The sequence below is a fragment of the Sus scrofa genome, chromosome 2 (genome assembly GCF_054392235.1).
Source record: "Sus scrofa isolate SSC_HxYL_T2T_F1_AM1 chromosome 2, Sscrofa_HxYL_maternal_Yorkshire_Landrace_v2.0, whole genome shotgun sequence".
Taxonomy (NCBI): Eukaryota; Metazoa; Chordata; class Mammalia; order Artiodactyla; family Suidae; genus Sus; species Sus scrofa.
In genome coordinates this window covers 88,119,973-88,141,164 of record NC_139384.1, presented here as the reverse complement: position 1 = coordinate 88,141,164, position 21,192 = coordinate 88,119,973, and the positions used below count along the sequence as shown (strand labels likewise).

The following is a 21,192-nucleotide window of genomic DNA, read 5'->3' as shown; positions in this document are numbered from 1 at the left end:
ATAATACCCAAGATATATGAAAAGAGATTTCATTAAGAGTGGGACACAGGGAGTTTCTACCGTGGCTCAGCAGGTTAAGAATCCAGCCTTATCTCTGCAGTGGTGCAGGTTTGATCCCCAGCCCCAATGTAGCGGGTTAAGGATCTGGCATTGCCACAGCTGCGGCATAGGTCACAGCTGTGGCTCAGATTGGATCCCTGGCCCAGGAACTTCCATACGCCACGAATGCAGCCAAAAAAAAAAAAAAAAAAAAAAAGACGGGGGTAAAGCGTTGAGACTTAGGGTTTAGGCAACACTGTGTTACAGAATCTGTTCAAATCTGCCAATTATCACCCAAAATGTTTTGTCCAAATCAAACCAGGAGACGTTCAGATGAACCTGAGCTGTGGGGTGTGCTAGGACACTTCAGAAGTGCTGAGAACCAACTATGAAGGAAAAATAAAAATCATTTTTAAAAAAGTACTGAGAAAGTTGAGGAAAGATTTCTAGATGGAGGGAAATCGTATCAGATTCCTGGGGCTGCTGTAACAAATTACCACAAAGATGGTGTCTTAAAGGACAGAAATTTATTTTCTCGTATTTCTGGAGACAAGACATCAAAAATTAATATCACAAGGCTGAAATCAGGTCAGGGCTGTGTCCACACAGAGGCTCCAGGGTAGAGTCCTTCCTGCCTCTTCCAGGTCCTGGGGGCCCAGGTGTCCCTTGCTTATGGCTACATCACCCCAGCCTCTGCCTCCATCATCACGTGGCCTCTCCTCTGTGTCTCTGTCAAATTATTACCAGCCAGGGTTCTTGACCTTCCTTAATCAATAGAAATTGGTAACAGGCAGGACCAAAAACTCAGGCAAAGCTTTATTTGGGACTTGTGGTGCGGTAGGAGCGAGTGAAAACAACTAGCCTTTCCCCCTGTTGCTCACTCTTTGATTGGGTCAAGCTGTTCCCTTACATGGCATGAGGGTAGGGGCAGGCCCAGGGGTCAGGCCAGAGGGGTGGCCTAGGTGATCTGTCCACTCAGTGGTGGTGGTGTGTGCAGGGGCCATGCCCAGAATCTTTTTTGTTCTCAGATCCTCAGAAGTGGCAGTGAGGTTTTTGGACTTTTTAAAACTTGTCCATAATTTGCCCTAACTGTGCATGCACACTGTCATACTTAGTCCCTCATAGTTTTGTTTGTTTGTCTTTTTTGGCAGTACCCATGGCATGCAGAAGTTCCCAGGAAGGGATCGAACCTGCACCACAGTTTTGGATCCTTAACTGCTGGGCCACTAGGGAACTCCAGGTTTATTCTTTTTCAAGGCTTCATAGTATTCCCCCATGTGAGTTTGCTGCAGTGTATTTACTGGATCTCCAGCTGATGGAAATCAAACTGGGAACTCCAGGAATAGGGTGTTCATTGCACCATCTTTACATCTCATCTGTAGGCTTGAAGTCTTCCAAAAAGCCACAGTGAGGCACAACTATAACCCAATAGGATGGCTGTAATCAAAACCACGGACAATCACAACTGTCAGTGAAGAGGTGGATAAACTGGAGCCCTTGTGCACCAATGGCGGGAATGCAAGATGGGGCAGCTGCTGTGGAAAATGCAAGTGCCCATGGTCTGGCAGCTAACCATAGGAATTCCCTTTGTTGCTCAGCAGTAACGAACCTAACTAGTATCTCTGAAGATGTGGGTTCGATCCCTGGCCTTGCTCAGTGGGTTAAGGATCTGGCATTGCTGTGCGCTGTGGCGGAGGTCAGAGATGTGGCTTGGATCCAGCGTTGCTGTGGCTGTGGTATAGGCTGGCAGCTAGGGCTTTGATTCACCACCTAGCCTGGGAACTTCCATATGCCACAGGTGTGGCCAAAAAAAAGCCAAACATAGAATAACCCTATGACCCGACAGTTCCACTCCTGGGGAAATACAGAAGAGGCGTAGAGGCCACGTTCACACCTAAACCTGTACACCCACATCCACAGCAACACGAATCACAACAGCCAAAGCACTGAAATAACCAAGTGTCCCTCGGTGGACAATGAGTACACACGCTGTGGCCTCCACCCACGGGAGCATCACTCAGCTGTGAACAGGAGAGAGGCACCCACACTTGCTACCACATGGATGGACCTGGAGACCATGAAGCTCAGTGAGAGAAGCAGACACAGAAGGACACACTGTGGGATTCCATGGATGGGAAACATCCAGATCAGGCACAACCACAGGGACAGAGAGTGGGTTCCTGGCTGTCAGGGGCTGGGGGAGGGGATGAGGGGTGACTGCTGATGGGGATGGGGCTTGTCTTTGGGGAGATGGAATGTTTTGGACTTGGAGGTAAGAGTCGACAACTCTGTACTGAAAGCACTGATCGCATACTTTCATGAGTGAATTGTGTGGCGAGTGAGTTATATCTCAACTGAATTTTTGGTAAAAATACTCCAGCAGCACCTGGGGCACAGCTGGCTTCCCAGGCATGGGTCCCCCCCCCCAACACACACACACACACACACACACACACACACACACACGGGGCTGTGGACCTCATCCTCTTGGTGGGAGGGAAGGGCACAGTCTAGGAAGGGAGGACTAGGTTTCCAGCTGGCAGGAAGTGCAGGTGTGAGTCAGATGCCCAGCGAGGTCAGAGGTGACCTGGCTCCCGCCGTCCAGCTTCCTTCTCCTGGCCCATTTTCTGGAGGAGGATCCAAGGCTTTGGGTGGTGATGCACATATGTAGGTACCCAGTGCTGGCCTCAGACTCTGACTGTATGGAGAAAGGCTGTGATGGTCCCCATCTCAGTCCTGGGGTACTGAGGCATGGGTGTCAGCCACACCCCCTGCCTGGCCAGGAAGAGGGATCAGGGATTCCCCAGAGCCACCTGAAAGGCATCCAGGGGATGGTGTCTGGCTGGACTGGTTATCCCCCCACAGTCCATCCAGGCAGGCTGGTCCTCATCCTGGTTCTATTCAGAAGTGCTGCCTTTGGCCTTGGCTGCAGGACTTAGCCACCAAGAGCCAAAAGGCAGGGATGTGAGCCCTGGCATGTGTCCTGTGTGGGGCTTTGGGGAAGTCGCTGCCCCTCTTGGGCCTTGGTGTCCCCACCTGGCAATGATGCCGCTTGGCTCTGAGTATGTGAAGGTTCACTGCCTTCCCCTCCCAGGGCCCAGGGCCCAGGGTGTGTCTGTAAATGATGAGCAGGTATAGGTGTAAACACGGCGGCCCCATTCCTACTGCCTCAGATGACTGTGCTGGGCTGGATGCTGGGGATGGGGCACTGCCCTTGGTTATCATATGTGTCCCCATCAGATGGCCACAGTCATGCCCATTCTCCCATTGGCCACCTTCCTGCCCATTGTGCCCTATTCACCCATTAGTCCTCCAACAGTGCACCTGCTCCTCCACCCACACTTTCTCCAGGGCTCACCCCTCAGTGAAGCCCCCTGGCCCTGGAGCCTGGCTCTCAGTTTGAAGGGTGGACAAGCCTCCCTGGGAGAGCCCAGTCCAGGGCCCTGGCCGGCAGGGACTGATACTTGGTCCAGAACTTCTGTCCCAACCCATGACCCCCAGGCAGCTCCATCCTTCCCAGTTTCTCTGTCCAACTTCTCTATTTCTCACGTATGTGTTTCCTTCGGTCTCAGCCATCTGTGTCTGTCTAGTCTCATAGTCTCTGTCTCTCCTTGTAGTTTTTTGTTTTTTTTAATTTTGCTTTTTAGGGCCGCACCTGCAGCATACGGAGGTTCCCAGGCTAGTGGTTGAATTGGAGCTGTAGCTGCCAGCCTACACCACAGCCACAGCAGCGTGGAATCCAAACCGTGTCTGCAACCTACACTTCAGCTCACGGCAGCACCGGATCCTTAACCCACTGAACGAGGCCAGGGATCGAACCTGCGTCCTCATGGTTGCTAGTCAAATTCATTAACCACTGATCCACGACAGGAACTTCTCTCCTTGCAGTTTTATCTCTATCTCTCTCCGTCTCTCACAGACTCTCAAGTTTCTGTTTCTTTCCGTCTCTATCTTTCTCTGTCCCTCAGTTTCCTATCTCTTTGTCTCTTCCTGTCTCCATCTCTCTCTGTCTCCGTCTCCGTCTCTGTCTCTCCAGGTCTCTCTCTCTGTCTCTGCGGCCCGCCTCTCTGACCCTCACACCCACGCAGCCCCTGCAGGCCAGTCTGGTGAATCACCGACAAGAACCTATCTTCCCGCTCCGCAAGACAGACAAACACGCGCGGAGGCGTGTTTTCCCGAATGGGCTCCGCCTCGCGGGCTGGCCCCGCCTCCGTGGTGTAGTTGTTCCGCCCCTACGGCTGTGGCCCTGCTCCCGAGGAACGGTATTGGCCTGTTCCCGACGCTGCACATTGGTCGGCTGTCTGACCACGGCCCCACCCCTCATCCCGGCCCGCCTCCTGTGGCGCTGGCCCCGCCCTCGAAGCGCCCTATTGGTCCGCGGTGCAGCTGCGTCGGGGTCTCCGCCTGCTGATCGCTCAATGGCAGAGCCACAGACGCGCGCCGGGAGCCCAAAGAGGGCAGCAAGCGGGGCTCGGGGCCATGCGCGGCCGCCTATGGCTGGGCCTGGCGTGGCTACTGCTGGCTCGGGCGCCCGGCGCCTCGGGGACCCAAAACAATCTGCGGAGACCGCGCAGCTACCCGCACCTGGAGGGTGACGTGCGCTGGCGGCGCCTCTTCTCCTCCACCCACTTCTTTCTGCTGGTGGACCCCAGTGGTCGTGTGCAAGGCACCCGCTGGCACCACAGCCCTGACAGTGAGTGGCCGGGGGCGCTACCAGGGGGTCGGGGTACAGGGCAGCTAGGCGGACAATAGCTGCAAGTGGCAGTAGTAGCAGCGATGAGCTGGGCTCTCTCACTTGAGGGAGGGTCCAGAAGTTCGTCTGGAGGCGTGGCGTCGGCCAAGTAATTTCTCGTCTGGGGCTTCAGTTTCCTCAACTGTAAAATGGGCCCAACCCTCTTGGAGGGAGGGTTGGACAGTTGAGGTGAAGATCATAGAGGAGGCTCCCAGCTCCCAGCCTGGCTCAGCAGAAGGGTCTTTGCCAAAGAGCAGAGGCTGGGGTCATTGGGCTCATTTACAGAGGGGAAACTGAGGATCTGGGAAGAGCCCCCTGTGGGTCCAGTACATAATGAGGTGAGGGGAGAGCTTGGGTCTGAACTCTGAACTCCTCACCCTGCAAAACCAAGCTCAGAACCTGAGTTGGGGCCCCTTTAGTTCTTCCTGGACACCCATTTGGCAGATGAGGAAACTGAGGCAGAGAGGGCAAATGACCTGACTGGGGTGTGTATGGGGGTGAGGAGCTAGGGTGCCAAAGTGCCCAGAAACTCATGGAGTTGGAGTCGTGTCCCTGCTGCCCTGCCCAGCAAACAGTAGGTGCTCAATAAGTGTTTGTGGTATGTGAGGCAAGAGGAGATGAAAGAGCCAAGAAAGAGATGGAAGAAGCTGGGGATAAAAGGACACCCAGGTCGCCAGCGACCCCAGGCCTGTCTCAGTCACCCCACAGCTCTGAGGCCGGGCAGGGGAGCTGAGCCCTTGCTGGCCACTGCCTGAATCACCCACTATTAGGACAGATAATCACCCCTGCCCTTCCCAGCTGCTTTCATCTGGGCTCTCAAGGCCCTCATTAGGCTAACCAGACAAGGGCAAGGACAGGGGGACTGGCTGGGCTGGTTGCTCAGTAGTGGGCACAGCCAGGAAGGGTGGCCTCGGGCTGAGGGTGAGGCCTGGCTCTGTTGGGTGACCTGGAACAGTCACTTCTTCTTTCTAAACCTCAGTTTCTACCTGGGCAGCAATAGAGGGGACAATGAGGAGGTGGGCTTGACGTGAGACTTGTATAGAGAGAAGGAACTGGCCGTGCACAAGAGGTGCTGAGTGCCTGGCCTAGGAAATAGCAGGTGCAAAGGTCCTACAGGTCATGGGGTGAGCTTCCCCTTGCCTCAGGCATTCAAGTCCAGACTGAATACCAGAGCAAGGCCTTGACTCCAGATTAGGCCCCAGTGCCTGGATGGGCTCAGAGTGTGGGCTGTGGCTTGTCCCCCAGCCCTGTTTCACTGGACAGGAAACAGCTCAGATTGGGCAGGGCTTGCCTGGGTCACCCATCCACAGACAGGGCCTGAAAATGGCTCTGCCACTTCCCTTCCCAAGCCTCAGTTTCTCTCAATGTGAAGTGAGTGTCATCAGCACCTCCCATCTGGTGCTGGGTGGGATACAATGCTTGGCATAGAGCTGGCACTCAAGTAGTGTTAACTGGTATCACTGATCTGAACATACTGTGGTATAAACACCCTTATCCCTCCCCCCTCTGTTGCTGGGGCCAGGCCCGGAGTTGTCCCCCTCCATAACCCGGAATGGCCGGGGCTAGCTGAGTGGTCAGGGTCAGAGGTGGTAATGGCAGTCCCAATCATGAGGAAGCCCCCCACCCACACCCACACACCCTGGGCCTCTGCTCACCTCTGGGGGGCCCACTTCTATTACACTCCCGACTTGCTCTTACTGATCAGCAGCTCTCTGGGCAGGCACTCACCTCCTCTGCTTGGTATCCTTGTCCCTAACAGGACCTCCCCTGATCCAGAGCTTGCAGTGGCTCCCCCGTGCCCTCCAGAAAAAGGCCTGATCCCTCCCCTACTTAGTTCCCTCAGGCCTTCACACTGGCCTGGGTGACCTTTCTCACCCTCTGCCACCCCCACAACCTCGGGGCAGAAGCTGGCAGGACCTGTGTGGTCCTTGGTGCGCCCCCATACCCAGCACGGGCCCAGGCACAGTCGATGCCTAGGGAATGTTGCCGGATGAATGAACCAGAGCTCCGGTGGGGGTGGGTGGGTGAGTTGGGGTGGGCGGGCCCTGACCGAGCCCCTACCCGCAGGCGTCTTTGAAATCCGCTCCATCCGCGTGGGTGTCGTGGCGCTCAAGGCGGTGCACACTGGCTTCTACGTGGCCATGAACCGCCGCGGCCGTCTCTACGGGTCGGTGAGTGCGTAGGGTGGGCTAGGGTGCGTGGCCACAGGGGGCAAGTCCAGCGGCCGCCTCACAGGCCGGGCCCCGCAGCGGGTCTGCACTGTACACTGCAGGTTCCGGGAGCATATCGAGGAGAACGGATACAATACCTACGCCTCTGTCCGGTGGCATCACCGGGGCCGACCCATGTTCCTGGCGCTGGATGGGCGCGGTGCCCCCAGGCGCGGTAGCCGCACGCAGCGACACCACCTGTCCACCCACTTCCTGCCCATCCTGGTCTCCTGAGGCGGACCGTCCACGAGCAGTGGCTGGAGGAAGATTCCAGGAGACTGACCACATGAGCCTGCAGCCAGAGGCTGGGGAAGGCCCTGCCACCCCCAACACCTGCTTGGTCCCTCTCTGGTTTTACACGCATGGAGTGCCTGCTGTGCTGGGCACTGGGGTCACTGCAGGAGCCCCCAGATATGGCCCGGCCCTCAGAGCTCCTGAGTCAGAGGGGAGGTGGACACAGAGTGAGCAGAGGCCGTCACAAGCTGGGGGGCAGGGAGGCCTCAACAAGGCAGCTGCCAGGCCTTGGGGGGCCCTCCTGGCTGGGACACTGCCTAGCAGAGGCAGGGAGTGGGAACCCACTGGGGAGTGAGCCAGTGAGGAGGAGGGGAGGCTGGGGCCAAATGAGGGGTTTTGGGGCAAGGGGAACACGGAGACTCCATGGAGGGGCAGGTCCTGGTCCCGGGCCAAGGATGTGTCATTTCCCGTGGCAGAGGAGACTGCAGGTGGAGTTAAGTGAAGACCCGAGATGGGGATGGTCCTGGATTCCCCAGGGGCCCAGTGTCATCACCAGGTCCTCATAAGAGGGAGGCGGGAGGGTCAGAGGCAGAGAGACGGGAGATGCCGTGCTGCTGGCTGTGAGGATGGAGGAAGGGGCTGCAGGCCAGGGATGCAGCGCCTCTAGAAGCTGGAAAAGGAAGAAACAAATTTCCCCTGAGCCTCCAGAAGGACCAGCCCTGCCCACACCTGTGGTTTAGCCACGGGACACTGAAATCATGACCCCAGGGCAGTGAGATAATAAACCTGTGTTGTCTTAAGACACCAGAGGTTGGTGACTTGTCATAGCTGCCCTTGGGGACCCACACACGGTGTCAGTCCTCAGAGCCCCTTGGATCTGGCAGGGTGGGCTGGGAGTGAGTGGGTACGCATGCAGGCCCCACCTGGTGGGAGCTCCCTGAAGGGAAGGGGCAGAGCCAAGAGGGGCGGGTGAGGGCTACCCTCTCCCCGCTGCCGCCTTCCCCTTAAGATACAGAAAACCAAGCGTGGGGGGGGGGGTGCCTTCCTGGGGATGCAGACCAGAGGCTCCCTATAGCCAACGCAGCCATGTGCCCCTGTTCGGGAAGAGCCTGTGTGAGGTGCTGGGCCTCTGGGGCTCTGTGGTCAACTTCCCAGGTCCGGTCTGTGCCAGCAGAGGCGCTAGGCCCTGCCCACACACGCACTCAAGGAACACACCAACCACCTGCGTCTCTTTCTGTAGGTGTATTTTTAAATAGCTTTCAAGATACACATTTTCTCCTTTAAAAAACATCTGTCGGAGCAGTTTTGTCCTTGTTTTGCTGGTCATCCTGGTGGTCCCGAGCCCAGCACTCAGGCTGGGGAGTGACGGCCTGTCCACGTGGTGCTGGGGCCCCAGCAGGGGATTCCACCCCATCTCTCCACAGATCATGCAGGGCCGCGTGTGAGCTCAAACGTCCATTTATTTCAAAGCAGTAATAATTTAAAATTATAAAAACCTTTCCGCCGTTGAACACGTAGAGGGTGAGGTCAGAGACAAACGGGGGTGGGGGTGGGGGGCGGGGACGCTGGGCGGCTGTGCCCTGCACCCTGCCCGGCCCGGAGCCATCCCTCGCAGAGGCTGAGCTTCCTCCACAGCCTGGAGGGCGGGTCCTCCAAGCCTCCGCCCATGGCGGGCACAGGCGGCACCACAGTCCGTGGGCACACGGCAGTGTGGGAGCCGTGGCGTCTGCCGGCCCCATCCCGCCGGCCAGTGCTCACCCTGGGGACCGGCGGGGCACTCAGGAGCTGCTAGCCGGGTTCTCGTTACTGGGTGAGCTGGAGGAGGAGGACGAGGAGGAGGAGAAGCTGACTCCGGCCAGGCCTGGGGGATCAGTGGCTGTGTTCTGTCCTGTGAGGCTCTTTCGGCAGACGGGGCAGCTGTCGTGCTTGGAGGGGCAGAGGGGAGAGGGAGCAGTTCAGAGATGGGGGCGGGGGGGGGCAAGAGGGGATCCCAGGACAGGCCCTCGCTCACCTGCTCCAGCCAGGGCACGATACAGCCATCATGGAAGAGGTGGTTGCAGGGCAGCTGGCGCACACGCTCACCCAGCCCGTAGTCGTCCTTGCACACAGGGCACTCCAGCCCAGAGCCTGTGGGAGCAGGGAGCCCATGACACCATGCACCCATGGGAGGCGGCAACAGGTGCCCCCCCCGGGGTGTGTGCCGGCCCTTAGCCCCCTAGGAGCCAAAGTCAAGACCAGACTAGCAGGCACCCACCTACATGCTCCTCGGTCACAGGGACGGTAGGGAGGGCCTGGATTTTCTCTTTGTCTGCGGGTGGGGGGCCCGTGTTTTCAAACTGATTGAGGAGCTGAAAGACAAGAGGCCAGAGTGCAGGGAGCAGGTCGGGCAGGCGGGGCATGGCCCGCGGGTCTCTGAAATGCAAGGCTGGGTTACCTGCAAAAGCACCGAGGCCCCGTTGGTGCTGGGCCTGGCCCCTTGGGGCTCAGAGATCAGCTGCCCCTCGAGGCCCGGCCCTGGGCTTTTGCTCACTCTTTCACTCATCTAGTCAGTGTCACCTTGCACCCCAGGTGGGCAGCAGGCCCTCTCCCAGAACGCAAGTGCCTCTGGAGTCCTCATGTGGCTACGATCAGGGGGCTGGGCTGCCACTGACACAGTACTCAAAGGGGCCATCAGCGAAAGGCCCCAAGGGCAGCTTTCCTGCCTCATGTATGCCACCAAGGACACAGGAAACACCACCCCCATGTGGAATCTGTCTGCACAGAGGCCTGAAGGGCCTGTGGCATCTGTGTCCACAGTGCCAGCTCAGGGAGGCCCCATACCTGCGTGATGATGGCATCCAAGCCGTTGGCGCCCCAGGCGTAGTCCATTGGGTTTGAGTGCAGGACGCCCCTGGGCAGAGAGGGCTGGGGTTCAAGTGGCAGAGCGGCTGGGTGGGGTGCAGGGGGCCCCCCCACCTACTCACCAGGGGCCCAGGCCCAGGTTGGGGATGGTGGCCGGAGTGATGATGCCGTTGACCAGCTGCTGGATAATCCTAGAACAGAGCACGAGGCCCGGCCTGCAGTGAGTACCCTCAGTTTGGGCAGAGCAAACACACGCCCAGCCCTTCAGAGGCTGGGCTTTCAATGGTAAAAGAAAAAGAACCCAACACACATGGCGCCCAGCGCAGGGTCTCCTTGAGACCTGGACAGCGCCCAGTGACACACAGCTGCATCCAAAGCCCACGTTACAACTTGGGGGAGCCACAGGGTCAGCCCTCAGCCAAGGTCAACGAGCCAGGCCGTGTCCATAGCTGGACAGGCCTGAGTTCCTGGAAAGGGAAGTGGTGAGCCAGGAGCTGGCCTGCCTATAGTCAGGTTCCAGCTATGGAGAGAAGCTTAGGCCTGTCTTGGGGGCTGGGCCAGGACACCCCAAGTCCTCCTGTCCCATCCTCATCACCCTGCACGGGGGGGGGGGGGGGGGGGGGCAGGGACATTGCAGACGTGGCTCACTGGTGCCCCGGGACAGCACTGGAACATGGACCAGGTGTTTGAGAAGTGGAAGATGCCAGCAGGATGGAGGTCCCTCTGAAGACGTTGAGGCCACATGGTGGGCACACACTTGAGCCCCCCTCCCAGCCTGAACCTACCAGGGAGCACCCTGACCAGAGAACAGCCCAGAGCCACATCCGCACCCCCGTTCCCACAGAACCTTCTGGAAGGACAGCTGGCTGCTCTGCCTGAGCGGGGTGGGGCAGGCCGGAAGCCCCAAGCCTCCCGCCCGCGGCCGCCCCCAGGCCCCCTCACCCTTCCAGCGTGGGGACGCCTTCGTGCCGGCCGGTGGTGCGCCGCGCGGTGAGGCGGGCGCGGGGCTGCCGGGCGCCGTACCGGTGCCGGGGGTGCTGTTCTCTCTCCCGCCGGCTCTCGGGGTCCCTGCCGTCGTCAGCCTGTGCCCCGGGGGGAAACGTGGGGATCTCGAAGCTGTCGTCAAAGATGCCGAAAGCAAAGTGCCCATAGCCCTGTGGCAGCGTGAACAGGGGCTGGTCCACATTCTGTGGAGAGGAAGGTCAGGCAGTGCGTGAGGAGGAGAAGAGCCCTGTGTGGAGGGGAGGAAGGGCTGGTGCTCACCTCCATCGGCTGTCTGCTCTGGTCCACGGGGGCTGTGGAGGGGGCAGAACCATTCTCTGTGCTCCTGGGAGGACAAGGTGCCATCAGCAGATGCACCCACGGACAAAGGCAGAACCCCACCACCCATAGGTCTTGGGATGCCCTCCGCAGCCCCCACCCCCATCCTGAGGCAGCATCCCCAGCACACCCCCGGCTAACGAGGCCCTTCCAGGTCTTGCCAACCATGGCTTCTGTGACTGGGGGCAGCCTTACCTGGTCTCTTCCGGAAGCTCCTCGATAAAACCAGACTCGCATCTTGGGCAGATGTAATCCTGGGAGAGGGGAGATCAGGTGGGCATGATCCGTAGTCAGGGGTGGGCCTGGGCAGGGTGAGTGCCCAGATGCCCTCACCCACAGCTGCAGCCTCCCATACTCCTCCCAATGGTGGGCCCCAAGCTCCCCAGTGACCTCCTTGCCCTCCCACATCCCTCAGTCCATCAGCCTGTGGTCCCAGTGGTGTCAGAAGTCACAGTTTCAGGACCTCCACTAGGCCACATAGGCTGAAAAAGGCTCTGATAAGGCTTGCAGCAACAGGCCAGCTGACGTGGCTCCAGCGAATGTTCCTGACTTAGGGAACACGAGAACATCCTGTGACACACCCGCCCTCACCACACACTGAGGAGACAGGGGGATGGACGTGGCCCCAGGAGGGCTGTAGCAGTGACTAGAGGGCTCCAGGACTATCTGGGTCTTGGATCAAATCAGTTCCCAGGGAGGTGGCCACCAAGGGCAGGAGAAACCACCCATGCAGAGGGACCAGCCTATATGACCCCATCTCCACTGGCCACGTCCCCTCTAGGCCCTCACTTTCCCTAGGCAAGACAGCCATCTGTCAGAGACTGTGCAGTCCTGAGGGAGCGGAGACGGGGGCCCGCCCCAGGACAGCAAGGTGCCCGAGGACCAAAACCACCACTTGGGCTGGGAAACAGGCCCAGCCCACACGTGTCCCAAAGCCACACAAACAGGGAGATGAGACGCCAGTGTGAGGTGCTTCTTCCTGAGGCACCACCTGCATGGCTGAGCAGGAGGTGGGGACAGTGGAGGGGTGCCATTCACAGTCCCAGTGAGCCAGGGCGCAGCTGGCCACACCACCCTCTGTGGGGAGCAAGGCACCTCCGTCAGGACAGTGGGACAGTGCACACTGTGTCCCCCTCCCCGGCCCCCGCCAAAAGCAAAGGGGAGCCTGGTTATCAAAGGACACATCTGAGCCAAGGGGAGAGCAGATCAGTGATGCAGAGGTCATAAGGACATGCATCCAAAATATATAAAGAGCTCTCACAATTCAACAAAGAAAAATGGCCAGAGGATCATAACAGATATTTCTACAAAGGTACACAAATGGCAGCAAGTGGATAAAGGACATGCACAATAGTCAGGCAACCAGGAAATACAAACCAAAACCAGCATTATACACTTCACAGCCGCCCAGACAGCTGGACCCATAAAGCTGACAGTGAGCAGTGTGGGGAGGAGGCAGAGAGACTGGACCCCAACCCAGCTGATGGGGCCATGAAGTGGGGCAGTATCCTTGGAAAACAGTCACCACTTGGAAACGTCCATAGATGCCAAAGGTGGATCCAACCAAAGTGTCCCATCAATGGACATACATGTCCCCCCACACATAGGAGGAGCATCACTTGGCCTCAAAAAGGAGAGAAGCACTGACACTCACTCTCACGTGGATGGACCTGGAGACCACGATGCTCAGAGAGAAGCAGACACAGAAGGACACACAGTGTGGGATGCCATGGATGGGAAACGTCCAGAACAGGCTCATCCACAGACAGTGAGTTCCTGGTTGTCAGAGGAAGGGATGGAGTGACTGCTGATGCAGAAGGGGTTTCTCTTTCTCTAATATTTTTTTGTTTGTTTTTGTTTTCTTTTAAGGCAGCACCCATGGCAAATGGAAGCTCGCAGGCTAGGGGTCGCATCAGAGCTGCTGCTGCTGGCCTACACCACAGCCACAACAACAGATCCAAGCCGCATCTGTGACCTACGCCACAGCTCACAGCAACCCAGATCCTCAACACACTGAGAGGCCAGGGATCGAACCTGCACCCTCACGGATACTAGTTGGGTTTATTACCACTGAGCTAAAATGGGAATGCCTCTAAATTTTTTTTTTCCTTTTTATAGCGGCACCCACGGCATATGGAAGTTCCCAGGCTAGGGATCAAACTGGAGCTGCAGCTCTCAGCCTACGCCATAGTCACACCAACACTGGATCAGAGCTGCATCTGAGACCTACGCTGCAGCTTGCAGCAATGCCAGATCCTTAACCCACTGAGCAAGGCCAGGGATGGAACCTGCATCCTCACAGACACCATGTCAGGTTTTTTTTAATGACTTTTATTTTTTCCAATAAAGTTGACTTACAGTGTTCTGTCAACTTATACTGTACAGCAAAGTGACTCAGTCATATGTACATATATATTTTCTACTCACATTATCCTCCATCATGCTCCATTACAAGTAACTGGATGTAGTTCCTTGTGCTATACGGTAGAACCTCATTGCATGTGTCAGGTTCTTAACCTGCTAAGCCACAATGGGAACTCCAAGGACAGGGTTTCTTTTGGGGAGATGGAATGTTCTGGAACTGGACAAAGGTGACTGCTGGATGTAGGACTCTGAGTGTACTGCACACACTGAGGTGTAGAGCACACTTAAATGAGGTGATGTGTTTCAGTAAAGCTGTGAACAAGGAATAGCAAGGACAGCAGCCCTCTGCCTCCTGAGCAGGGGTGTGGGCTGAGGGGAGGCTCCCCCACACAGTGAGCAGCCACTACTGTTGTCACTGCTGTAAGATTTCTGGGGGCAGTGGGGTGTCACTCAGGAGATCTTCCTAAGGCCCTGGCACCAGCCCTCGGCCTGGTGGTTTCCTCACGTTTCACAGGGTGTAAAGCGGCCACATGAGGCTTTGTGAACAGTGACCAGGGTTACTGCCACCTCAGGGGGCCCCTTGGAGAGAGCAATGGACTGGGTAAATGTGGCTGCAGGTGAGTCTGGGGTGACCAAGGTTAGGAAGCTGACAATCAGACAGCCCCTAACACAAGCTTACAGACACCAGCGTCAAGCCTGGGTTTGCAATAAGGTCCAGTATCTCACTCTCTGCTGAAAAGCCGGGGCAGGGTTGGTGCCCCCAGCCCCTGCCTAGATGCATCAGCCCTGCTGGAGATCAGGAGCCCCTTCTGCTCCCAGTTGCCCATAACCCTGTCACCTCATCATCCTCAGGGGTCCCTGTGCCTCCTTGAGCCCAAATGCTCTGCAGGTCACCCTGCAGCCCTGTAACAGCCCAGCCTGGCCACTCCCAAGCTCTGCCCACATCAGGGCCTATGCTTTCCCCTCTGCTTACATAGCAGCTCCCAGCAGCCTGAGTCTCCCCACCTGCAAACAGAAGACAGCCTCGACCCCAAGCTCTGTGCCCTCCATTCACGCTAAGCTCCACACCTCAGAGGGCAGGGCACCCTGTCAGAGCCATGGTTGCCAATGCCCAGGTTTCAGGGGGAGCGCCAAGCTCTGCTTGCAGTTGGGGTGGGGTAGGGCCAGACCCAGGCTCTTCCAATGCTCTGCTCCTCAGAAGGCAGTTAACCAGTGTGGTCAATGGTAGGTGCCCTGGGATAGAACGTTTGCCTCCCATAGGGCAGAGCCTGCCTCCCTGCACAGGGCCCTAGCTTGTGAGCACCTACCTAGCTGATGGCTCTGGTTCTCAGGAGACAGGAGGTAAGGGGGCCACCCTATCACCATCACCATGGCAACACTGGCACCGGAGCACCGGGGTCAAAACCGATGCTCGCTAAATACTGAGCCCTTGCTCCATGCTCTCACCCTCCAGGCCGGCTGGGGTGGCCCTCAGAGACAGGTACCACCCTTCACACCAGTACAGACCCAGGGGCTGCAGCCAGGTGCATGTGGTGAAATCGGACACTGAAGTGGGAGTCAGAGAGACATTGGCCTCAAGTCTAGGTGCAGCACAGACCCCAGGGAGGGGTAGGGCACAAAGCTCTATTGGGCATATGTGAACTCAGGCCCAAACACAGACATGAGACCCCCACGCCGCTGCAGCCCCTTGTGCTCCCAGCCTACAGACACCAGGGCCACACCTCCTCAGATGTCACCGGGCCCAGGGACCTGTCCAGACCCCCTGGGAAAGCTGCCCTGGCCCCAGTGCTGTCACCCACCCCATAGCATTCTTCTGGGTCTTAGCAGCTTCCCCACACCCCACAGTCATTTCCCTTCTGTTCCCCAAGTGTCAAAAACCCCTAGGCACACTACTGAGTGCCAGGGTACAGAGCTGGGGACCCTGTGGCACTTGGGGCCTGCTGTGCGCCAGCAAAGTGTCCATCCCTGGGACCCTGTCTCCCATCAACACAACATGTGTGCCCGCCATGCCAGGGCTACACCTCACCTCAGACTGCAAAAGCACCATGAGGCTCAGGGGCACAGCCACTGGGAGCCCAGGCTGTGGGCTCCCCAGCACCCCTCATCCAAACACCTCTCTAGGGTTGTCCCACTTCCACCCCCGGCTGCCCCAGCCATCTTTGGAGCAGCCACCAAGTGCAGAGCTGCAGAGCAAGCAGTGCAACGGCCCTCGGTGTCCCTTGCGCCGGCTCTCAACTTCAGGCTCTGGGCTCCCAGAAAGCTGCCTGAGCCAATGCCACACTGAGTCTCCTTGGCCCCCAGTAGTGACAACTGGGGAATAGACATCCTAAGAAGGGACAGGGCTTCACTTGCAGGGAGATCAGGTGGCCCAGCTGGGCCTGGGTACTCTCAGCGGGGAGGATGAGGTGTGGGCAGGGCAAGGCTGGAAGCACACTCAGGCCTTCTCTCTTCACTCCAACAGCCCTCTGAGGCAGCTGCTAGGTCCCGTCCCCATCCCCATTCAACCACACCCAGGAAAGAGAGGCAGGTACCATCAACAGGAACAACAGGTCTAAACAAGGCCACCCAAGGCGGTGGGCAGACCCATGACTGCCACCTGGTCAGCCCACCTGACGGAACCTGTGCTTACTGGGGCCTGGCCTCTGAGAAAGCCCTGGGCCTGCCAACATGCCCTGCCTGCGGACACTCCATATCTACCATGTGCACAGCACCCTCATTTCCTGGGAGAGATCTAGTCTGGGCCTGTGCCCCCACTGCAGAGGTATCCACTCAGCTGGCCCGTCTGGTTCCTGCCCCCACATGCCCGCTCCAGGCCGGCATCCCAGGCTCCTCAGCACACACACACTCCCATGGAGCACAGGGATTGCCTCATCTACCCATCTAATAGGCAAGGAGACTGAGGCTCAGGGTCGTGAGTTGCTGGGAAAAGGACCCATACGCAGCCAGGGTGCCTGATGGGTGTGCTGCGACAGCAACTACCCCTTCCTTTCAGTCACAAGTAGGAAATCAGCCCAGACAGCAGATATTGAGCCAGCCTTGGGGCTAGCTTCCCAAGAAAAGAGGTCCCCGTGCAGGGGTGCCAGTGCTGGCTGGGACCTTCCACTGTCTCCAGGTGAAGAGCCAACCTTTCCATCCCCGAAAACACCAGGTGTGCCCCTTACTGAAGTCACCTGCCTACCAGGCCTTGTCAAGTCCCACCCCAAACACACAAGCAGGTCTCCTCCCCGCCATTATGTGCTCTTCCAGAATTTACCAACATTCCAGACTAAATATTTGCCAGTCACTCTTTAATACTGACTTCCTATAAACTCTGAGAGCAAAGGCCAAAGCTAGCTTGTCACCACTAGATCCTGTGGCCAGGAAGATCTGAACCAACCCAGCGACAGCCAAAAGGTCAGGGTCCTTCAGGTCCACCAAGTGGCCATTCCAGTGCAAGACCCAAGCCCTGTGCTGGCCCTGAGAAGGGAGGCCAGAACAACTAGCCACTTAGACTGCTCAGCCCCAGTTTCCTAATGCTCTGGAGTGATCCTGAGACCCAGGGCTTGTCCTGGGGCTCACACCAGCTGCAAGGAGCTGCATGCAACTAATCCAGGCTAGTGGGCTGTACCAGGACCTGCCCCTTCCTACTGCAGTTGAGCAAGACCAGTCCCAGAGCTGGGGTGCACAGGAAGCCGGAAGAGGCAGAAGCAGGACTTCCGGGAGGCTGGAGTCAGGGAAGAGGGCAAGTCCCCCAGCTCCCCAAGTCGCTCACGCACCCGGGATTTCAATTTATTTTCCCCCGCCCAAACCCCTTGCCTCTGGAAGCCAAACCATCCCTACCCTTTCTCTCCGCCTGGGCCTAGGCACCCCTCTCCACTCCAAACCCTGACTCCAGCTCACTTTCCTTCTCTGTGTTTGGGATACTGCCCACCGACTCCTCCCGGCTTCCCCCGGCGACTCCACCGCTGGGAAGGCAGGTATAAGTCTGGCCCTGGAATTAGCCAGGTGACCACGGAGAGTAGGTGCTCAATAGGGCCTCGCCACCTGCAGTTCCTCCTCTCGGTCACCCACACCTCCCTCTCCCTGCTCCCTGGGAGCTGGCCCAGTAGCAAATGTCAGGAACAGAGCCGGCATGAAGCGCGGTACCTTCGGTTTTCTAGTCGTGAAAGTGAGGGAGGGTCGGCCGGGAGGGAACACTGCTCCCATCCCGGAACTTCCGGGCTGAGGGGCCCGGAAACGGAGCCTTTCACAAGCAGCCCTCCAGCGGCCTCCACCTGGACGAGGGCGGAAGACCCATCGGACGAGACTCCCAGCCCCCGGGAAACGTAAGAACACAGGCTCCGGCCGCCGTCAGGCCCCGGAGAGCGCTGACTCCCTCCCACGAGGCGCCCGCGGCGCCGACCCCACTCGGGATGGGCTCCCGCTCCCTTGGCCGCCGACCCCGCTGCGCCACCAGGGCAGGCCGCTTCCGGGCCCTCAGTTTCCCCGTCCCGGCCAGCTCGCCTCAGTCCGAGGCAGAGGCCCCCACCCGCAAGGCCTGGGCCTCACCGGCAAGCGCGGCACGATCTCGACCGAGCAGCAGTGGCAGAAGTACCGTCCGGGTTGCGGCGACGCCTCGGCCATGGCCACCTCCGCCTCCTCCGCGCCGCCCGCCCCCCGCGCGGCGCCCGCCGCCGGCCGTTTGCTGCTCCCTCGCCGGCCGACGCGCCCGCGCACGCTCACGCATGGCACGCACGGCACGCACGGCGTGAGGCTAGGAGGGGGTGGCAGAAGAGGTGCAGGCAGCTGCCTGCGCGACGGTGGCCGCCGAGGGGCAAACTAGGAGCGGGCTCCAGGCCAGGGTGGGGCCAGGCTGCGGGAGGAGGCCGAGGGGTGGAGTCTGCATGGGGAAGAGCCGAGTCGCCTAGGCAACCTGGAACGGGGTGCTGGGGGCGGGTCGGGTCCGGGGGGCGGGGCTACAGGGAGTGCGGGGGCGGGGCCTGAGCTGGGCAGGCCTGAGCAACTCATCTACAAACCTGCAAAGCCCCAACTTCCTTTATTACTTGCTTCACCATTCTCTCACCTCTCTGTCCTCACTGCTCCTGGGACGCTCCAGCGCGTTCTTACCTCCAGGCCTGTGCACTGGCTGTGCCCATGCTTGGTGCACCGTTCCCCAGACATTTCAAGTCTTTGCTTATATGTCTCACCTGTTGAGGCGCCCTCTGCAATGGCACTTGTTTCCACCTGATAAACTGTAGGGACATGTCCACAACAGAAGCGATTTTGTATCTTCTTCCGAGCTAAACTCATGCACACATGCATTCCATGAACACTTGTTGAATGAATGGAGACAGGAGGCCCAATCCTGGATCAAGGAGGCCTGGCCTCCCGTGCCTCAGGGTGATGCCTGGGATAAGAAAATTTGAGGTGGAGTTCCCGTTGTGGCGCAGTGGTTAACGAATCCGACTAGGAACCATGAGGTTGCGGGTTCGGTCCCTGCCCTTGCTCAGTGGGTTAACGATCCGGCGTTGCCGTGAGCTGTGGTGTAGGTTGCAGACGCGGCTCGGATCCTGCGTTGCTGTGGCTCTGGCATAGGCCGGCGGCTACAGCTCCGATAAAACCCCTAGCCTGGGAACCTCCATATGCCGCGGGAGCGGCCCAAGAAATAGCAACAACAACAAAAAAGACAAAAAAAAAAAAAGAAAGAAAGAAAATTTGAGGCCTTCCAGGTGTGGCCTTGTTCCCATGATGCACCTTGGGGTGAGCAGAGGACAGAAAACCTAACCCCAACCCCCAAATTAATCAGCAGGCCAAGATCATTGCTGAGGTTAGTTCCAGACCAATCATTTATTTTACTTTATTTTATTTTTGTCATTTTAGGACAGCACCTGTGACATACGGAAGATCCCAGGCCAGGGATCAAATCAGAGCTGTAGCTGCCAGCCTCATGGCAACAATGGATCCTTAACCCACTGGGTGAGGCCAGGGATAGCACCTGTGTCTTCATGGATCCTAGTTGGGTTTGTTACTGCTTGGCCACAACGGGAACGCCCTTACATTTATTTCTTTATCCACTCAACAAATATTCATTGAGCTCCTGTTGTATGCCAGACCCTTTGCTAGGTGACACATCAGGGGAAATGACAGGCTCAACAGGCAATGAAAATGGTTTTCTGAAATACTCTATGGCTGGAGGAGACAGAACTGGTTACAGACACCCCAGCTCTATGAAGTTGAGCCAGAGGATGAGTCCCTAAGGTGGTTTTGGTTCTGCCTCCGGAGACAGACAGGACTTCCTAAGAGAAGGGACACTGGAGCCAGAGCTTTGGGGAATGAATAGGAGTTCGTTGGAATTGGGCTTCTTGCTGAAGGGAGCACTGGAGCCAGAGTGTCAAGAAATTAAAAATTGGAGCCCGTGCATAAAATATCTTGAATATCAAGAAGCTAGGAACAAGGACTTGAATGCCAGCCACCATCTTGTATCCTTCAAGGCTGGGGTGTGATTCCAAGCCATTCCTGCTCTGACCACCAGAGAGCGCCCCCCACCCCATTGCTGGGAATCCAGGCACACCACACCCCCATCCCAGATCCCAGGAGGAGCTGTTTGCTTCAGGCCTCTAATGCCTAACCCCTGGCTTGTCTCACAACAGAGACATTTATTGTGAATAAGTTTATGAGGTACTGCCCAAGAGACCTTGGAGTCAGCAAGCATGCATTCAAATCCCACCAAGTCACACTGGCTGTGTGGCTCTGGGTAATTCACTTAACCTCTCTGGGCAGATGACAGAAACTACCTCTCAGAGTTTTGAGACTGGATTAGGCTTGGGGCACCTGTGGGTACCCAAGGCACTTCCTCACTGGGCCCTGCTGCTGCCCTGAGTTCATCTGCTCCTTTCCTACCCTCCCCAACCCAGTCTCATTGGCCCTCAAAAGTGGTCTGAACTGGATCCCACCTCAGGGCCTTTGCCTGGTCATGCCCTATGCTAAGAGTATGGAAGTACCTTGCTTTTCTTTCTTTTTTTGGCCACACTTGCATCATGTGAAAGTTCCCCAGGCCAGAGATCAAACGGTTCCACAGCAATGACAACACTGAGTCCTTAACTGCTAGGCCAATAGGGAAATCTGGGGGTGCCATTCTGACTGTTCCTTCTCTTTCCCTGCTTCTCAAGAGGCTGCTCCGACCCCTTCCTGGGGAGCCCCCATCCTCTTCTGCACCCAGCTGCCCAGTGTCCTCTTCCCTTCACCCCACAGCTGTCCCCAGACCCAGGAGTTCTCAATGGCATCTCCTAATAGGTGAAGCCAGTACCCAGCATATATAGGTGCTCAAAAGAGTCTTGAATAAAGAACAGTTAGTGATAAGTTCCCTGGTGGCTCAGCAGGTTAAGGATCTGGCATTGTCGCTGCTGTGGTGTGGGTTTGATCCCTGCTGGCTGGGGAACTTCCATATGCCACAGAGGCAGCCAAAAACAAAACCAGAAACAAATCCTTTGGAAT

At 57.7% G+C, this 21,192-nt stretch overlaps 2 protein-coding genes across 10 annotated transcripts; one reads left to right on the top strand and one right to left on the bottom strand.

Annotated features, from left to right (window-relative positions):
* Positions 1-544: 544 nt before the first annotated feature.
* On the bottom strand, positions 545-18,463 carry RNF126 (ring finger protein 126). Of its 9 annotated transcripts, none has more exons than XR_014837939.1 (11): positions 18,268-18,428; positions 11,572-11,630; positions 11,320-11,383; positions 10,999-11,243; positions 10,179-10,247; positions 10,036-10,105; positions 9,470-9,563; positions 9,227-9,342; positions 8,974-9,140; positions 6,247-7,885; positions 545-1,770 (listed from the first exon to the last, which is right to left on the bottom strand). XR_014837939.1 is itself a non-coding variant. In XM_085013572.1 (11 exons), exons 1-10 carry the CDS (start codon positions 18,443-18,445, stop codon positions 8,994-8,996), a joined length of 1,164 nt encoding a protein of 387 aa, XP_084869698.1. In that variant the 5' UTR covers positions 18,446-18,463; the 3' UTR covers positions 545-7,885; positions 8,974-8,993. The 9 variants fall into 9 exon arrangements, 7 of the variants coding, with proteins under 7 accessions (XP_084869698.1, XP_084869700.1, XP_084869701.1 ...); XM_085013572.1 differs by adding an exon at positions 13,031-13,152 and having other exon boundaries at positions 545-7,885; positions 18,268-18,463; XM_085013574.1 differs by adding an exon at positions 13,031-13,152 and having other exon boundaries at positions 545-7,885; positions 11,080-11,243; positions 18,268-18,463.
* FGF22 (fibroblast growth factor 22) lies at positions 4,519-8,022 on the top strand. The gene is made up of 3 exons (XM_021084299.2): positions 4,519-4,732; positions 6,839-6,942; positions 7,021-8,022. The coding sequence occupies exons 1-3, from the start codon at positions 4,519-4,521 to the stop codon at positions 7,213-7,215; spliced, it is 513 nt and encodes a 170-aa protein (XP_020939958.1). The 3' UTR covers positions 7,216-8,022.
* Positions 18,464-21,192: the final 2,729 nt, after the last annotated feature.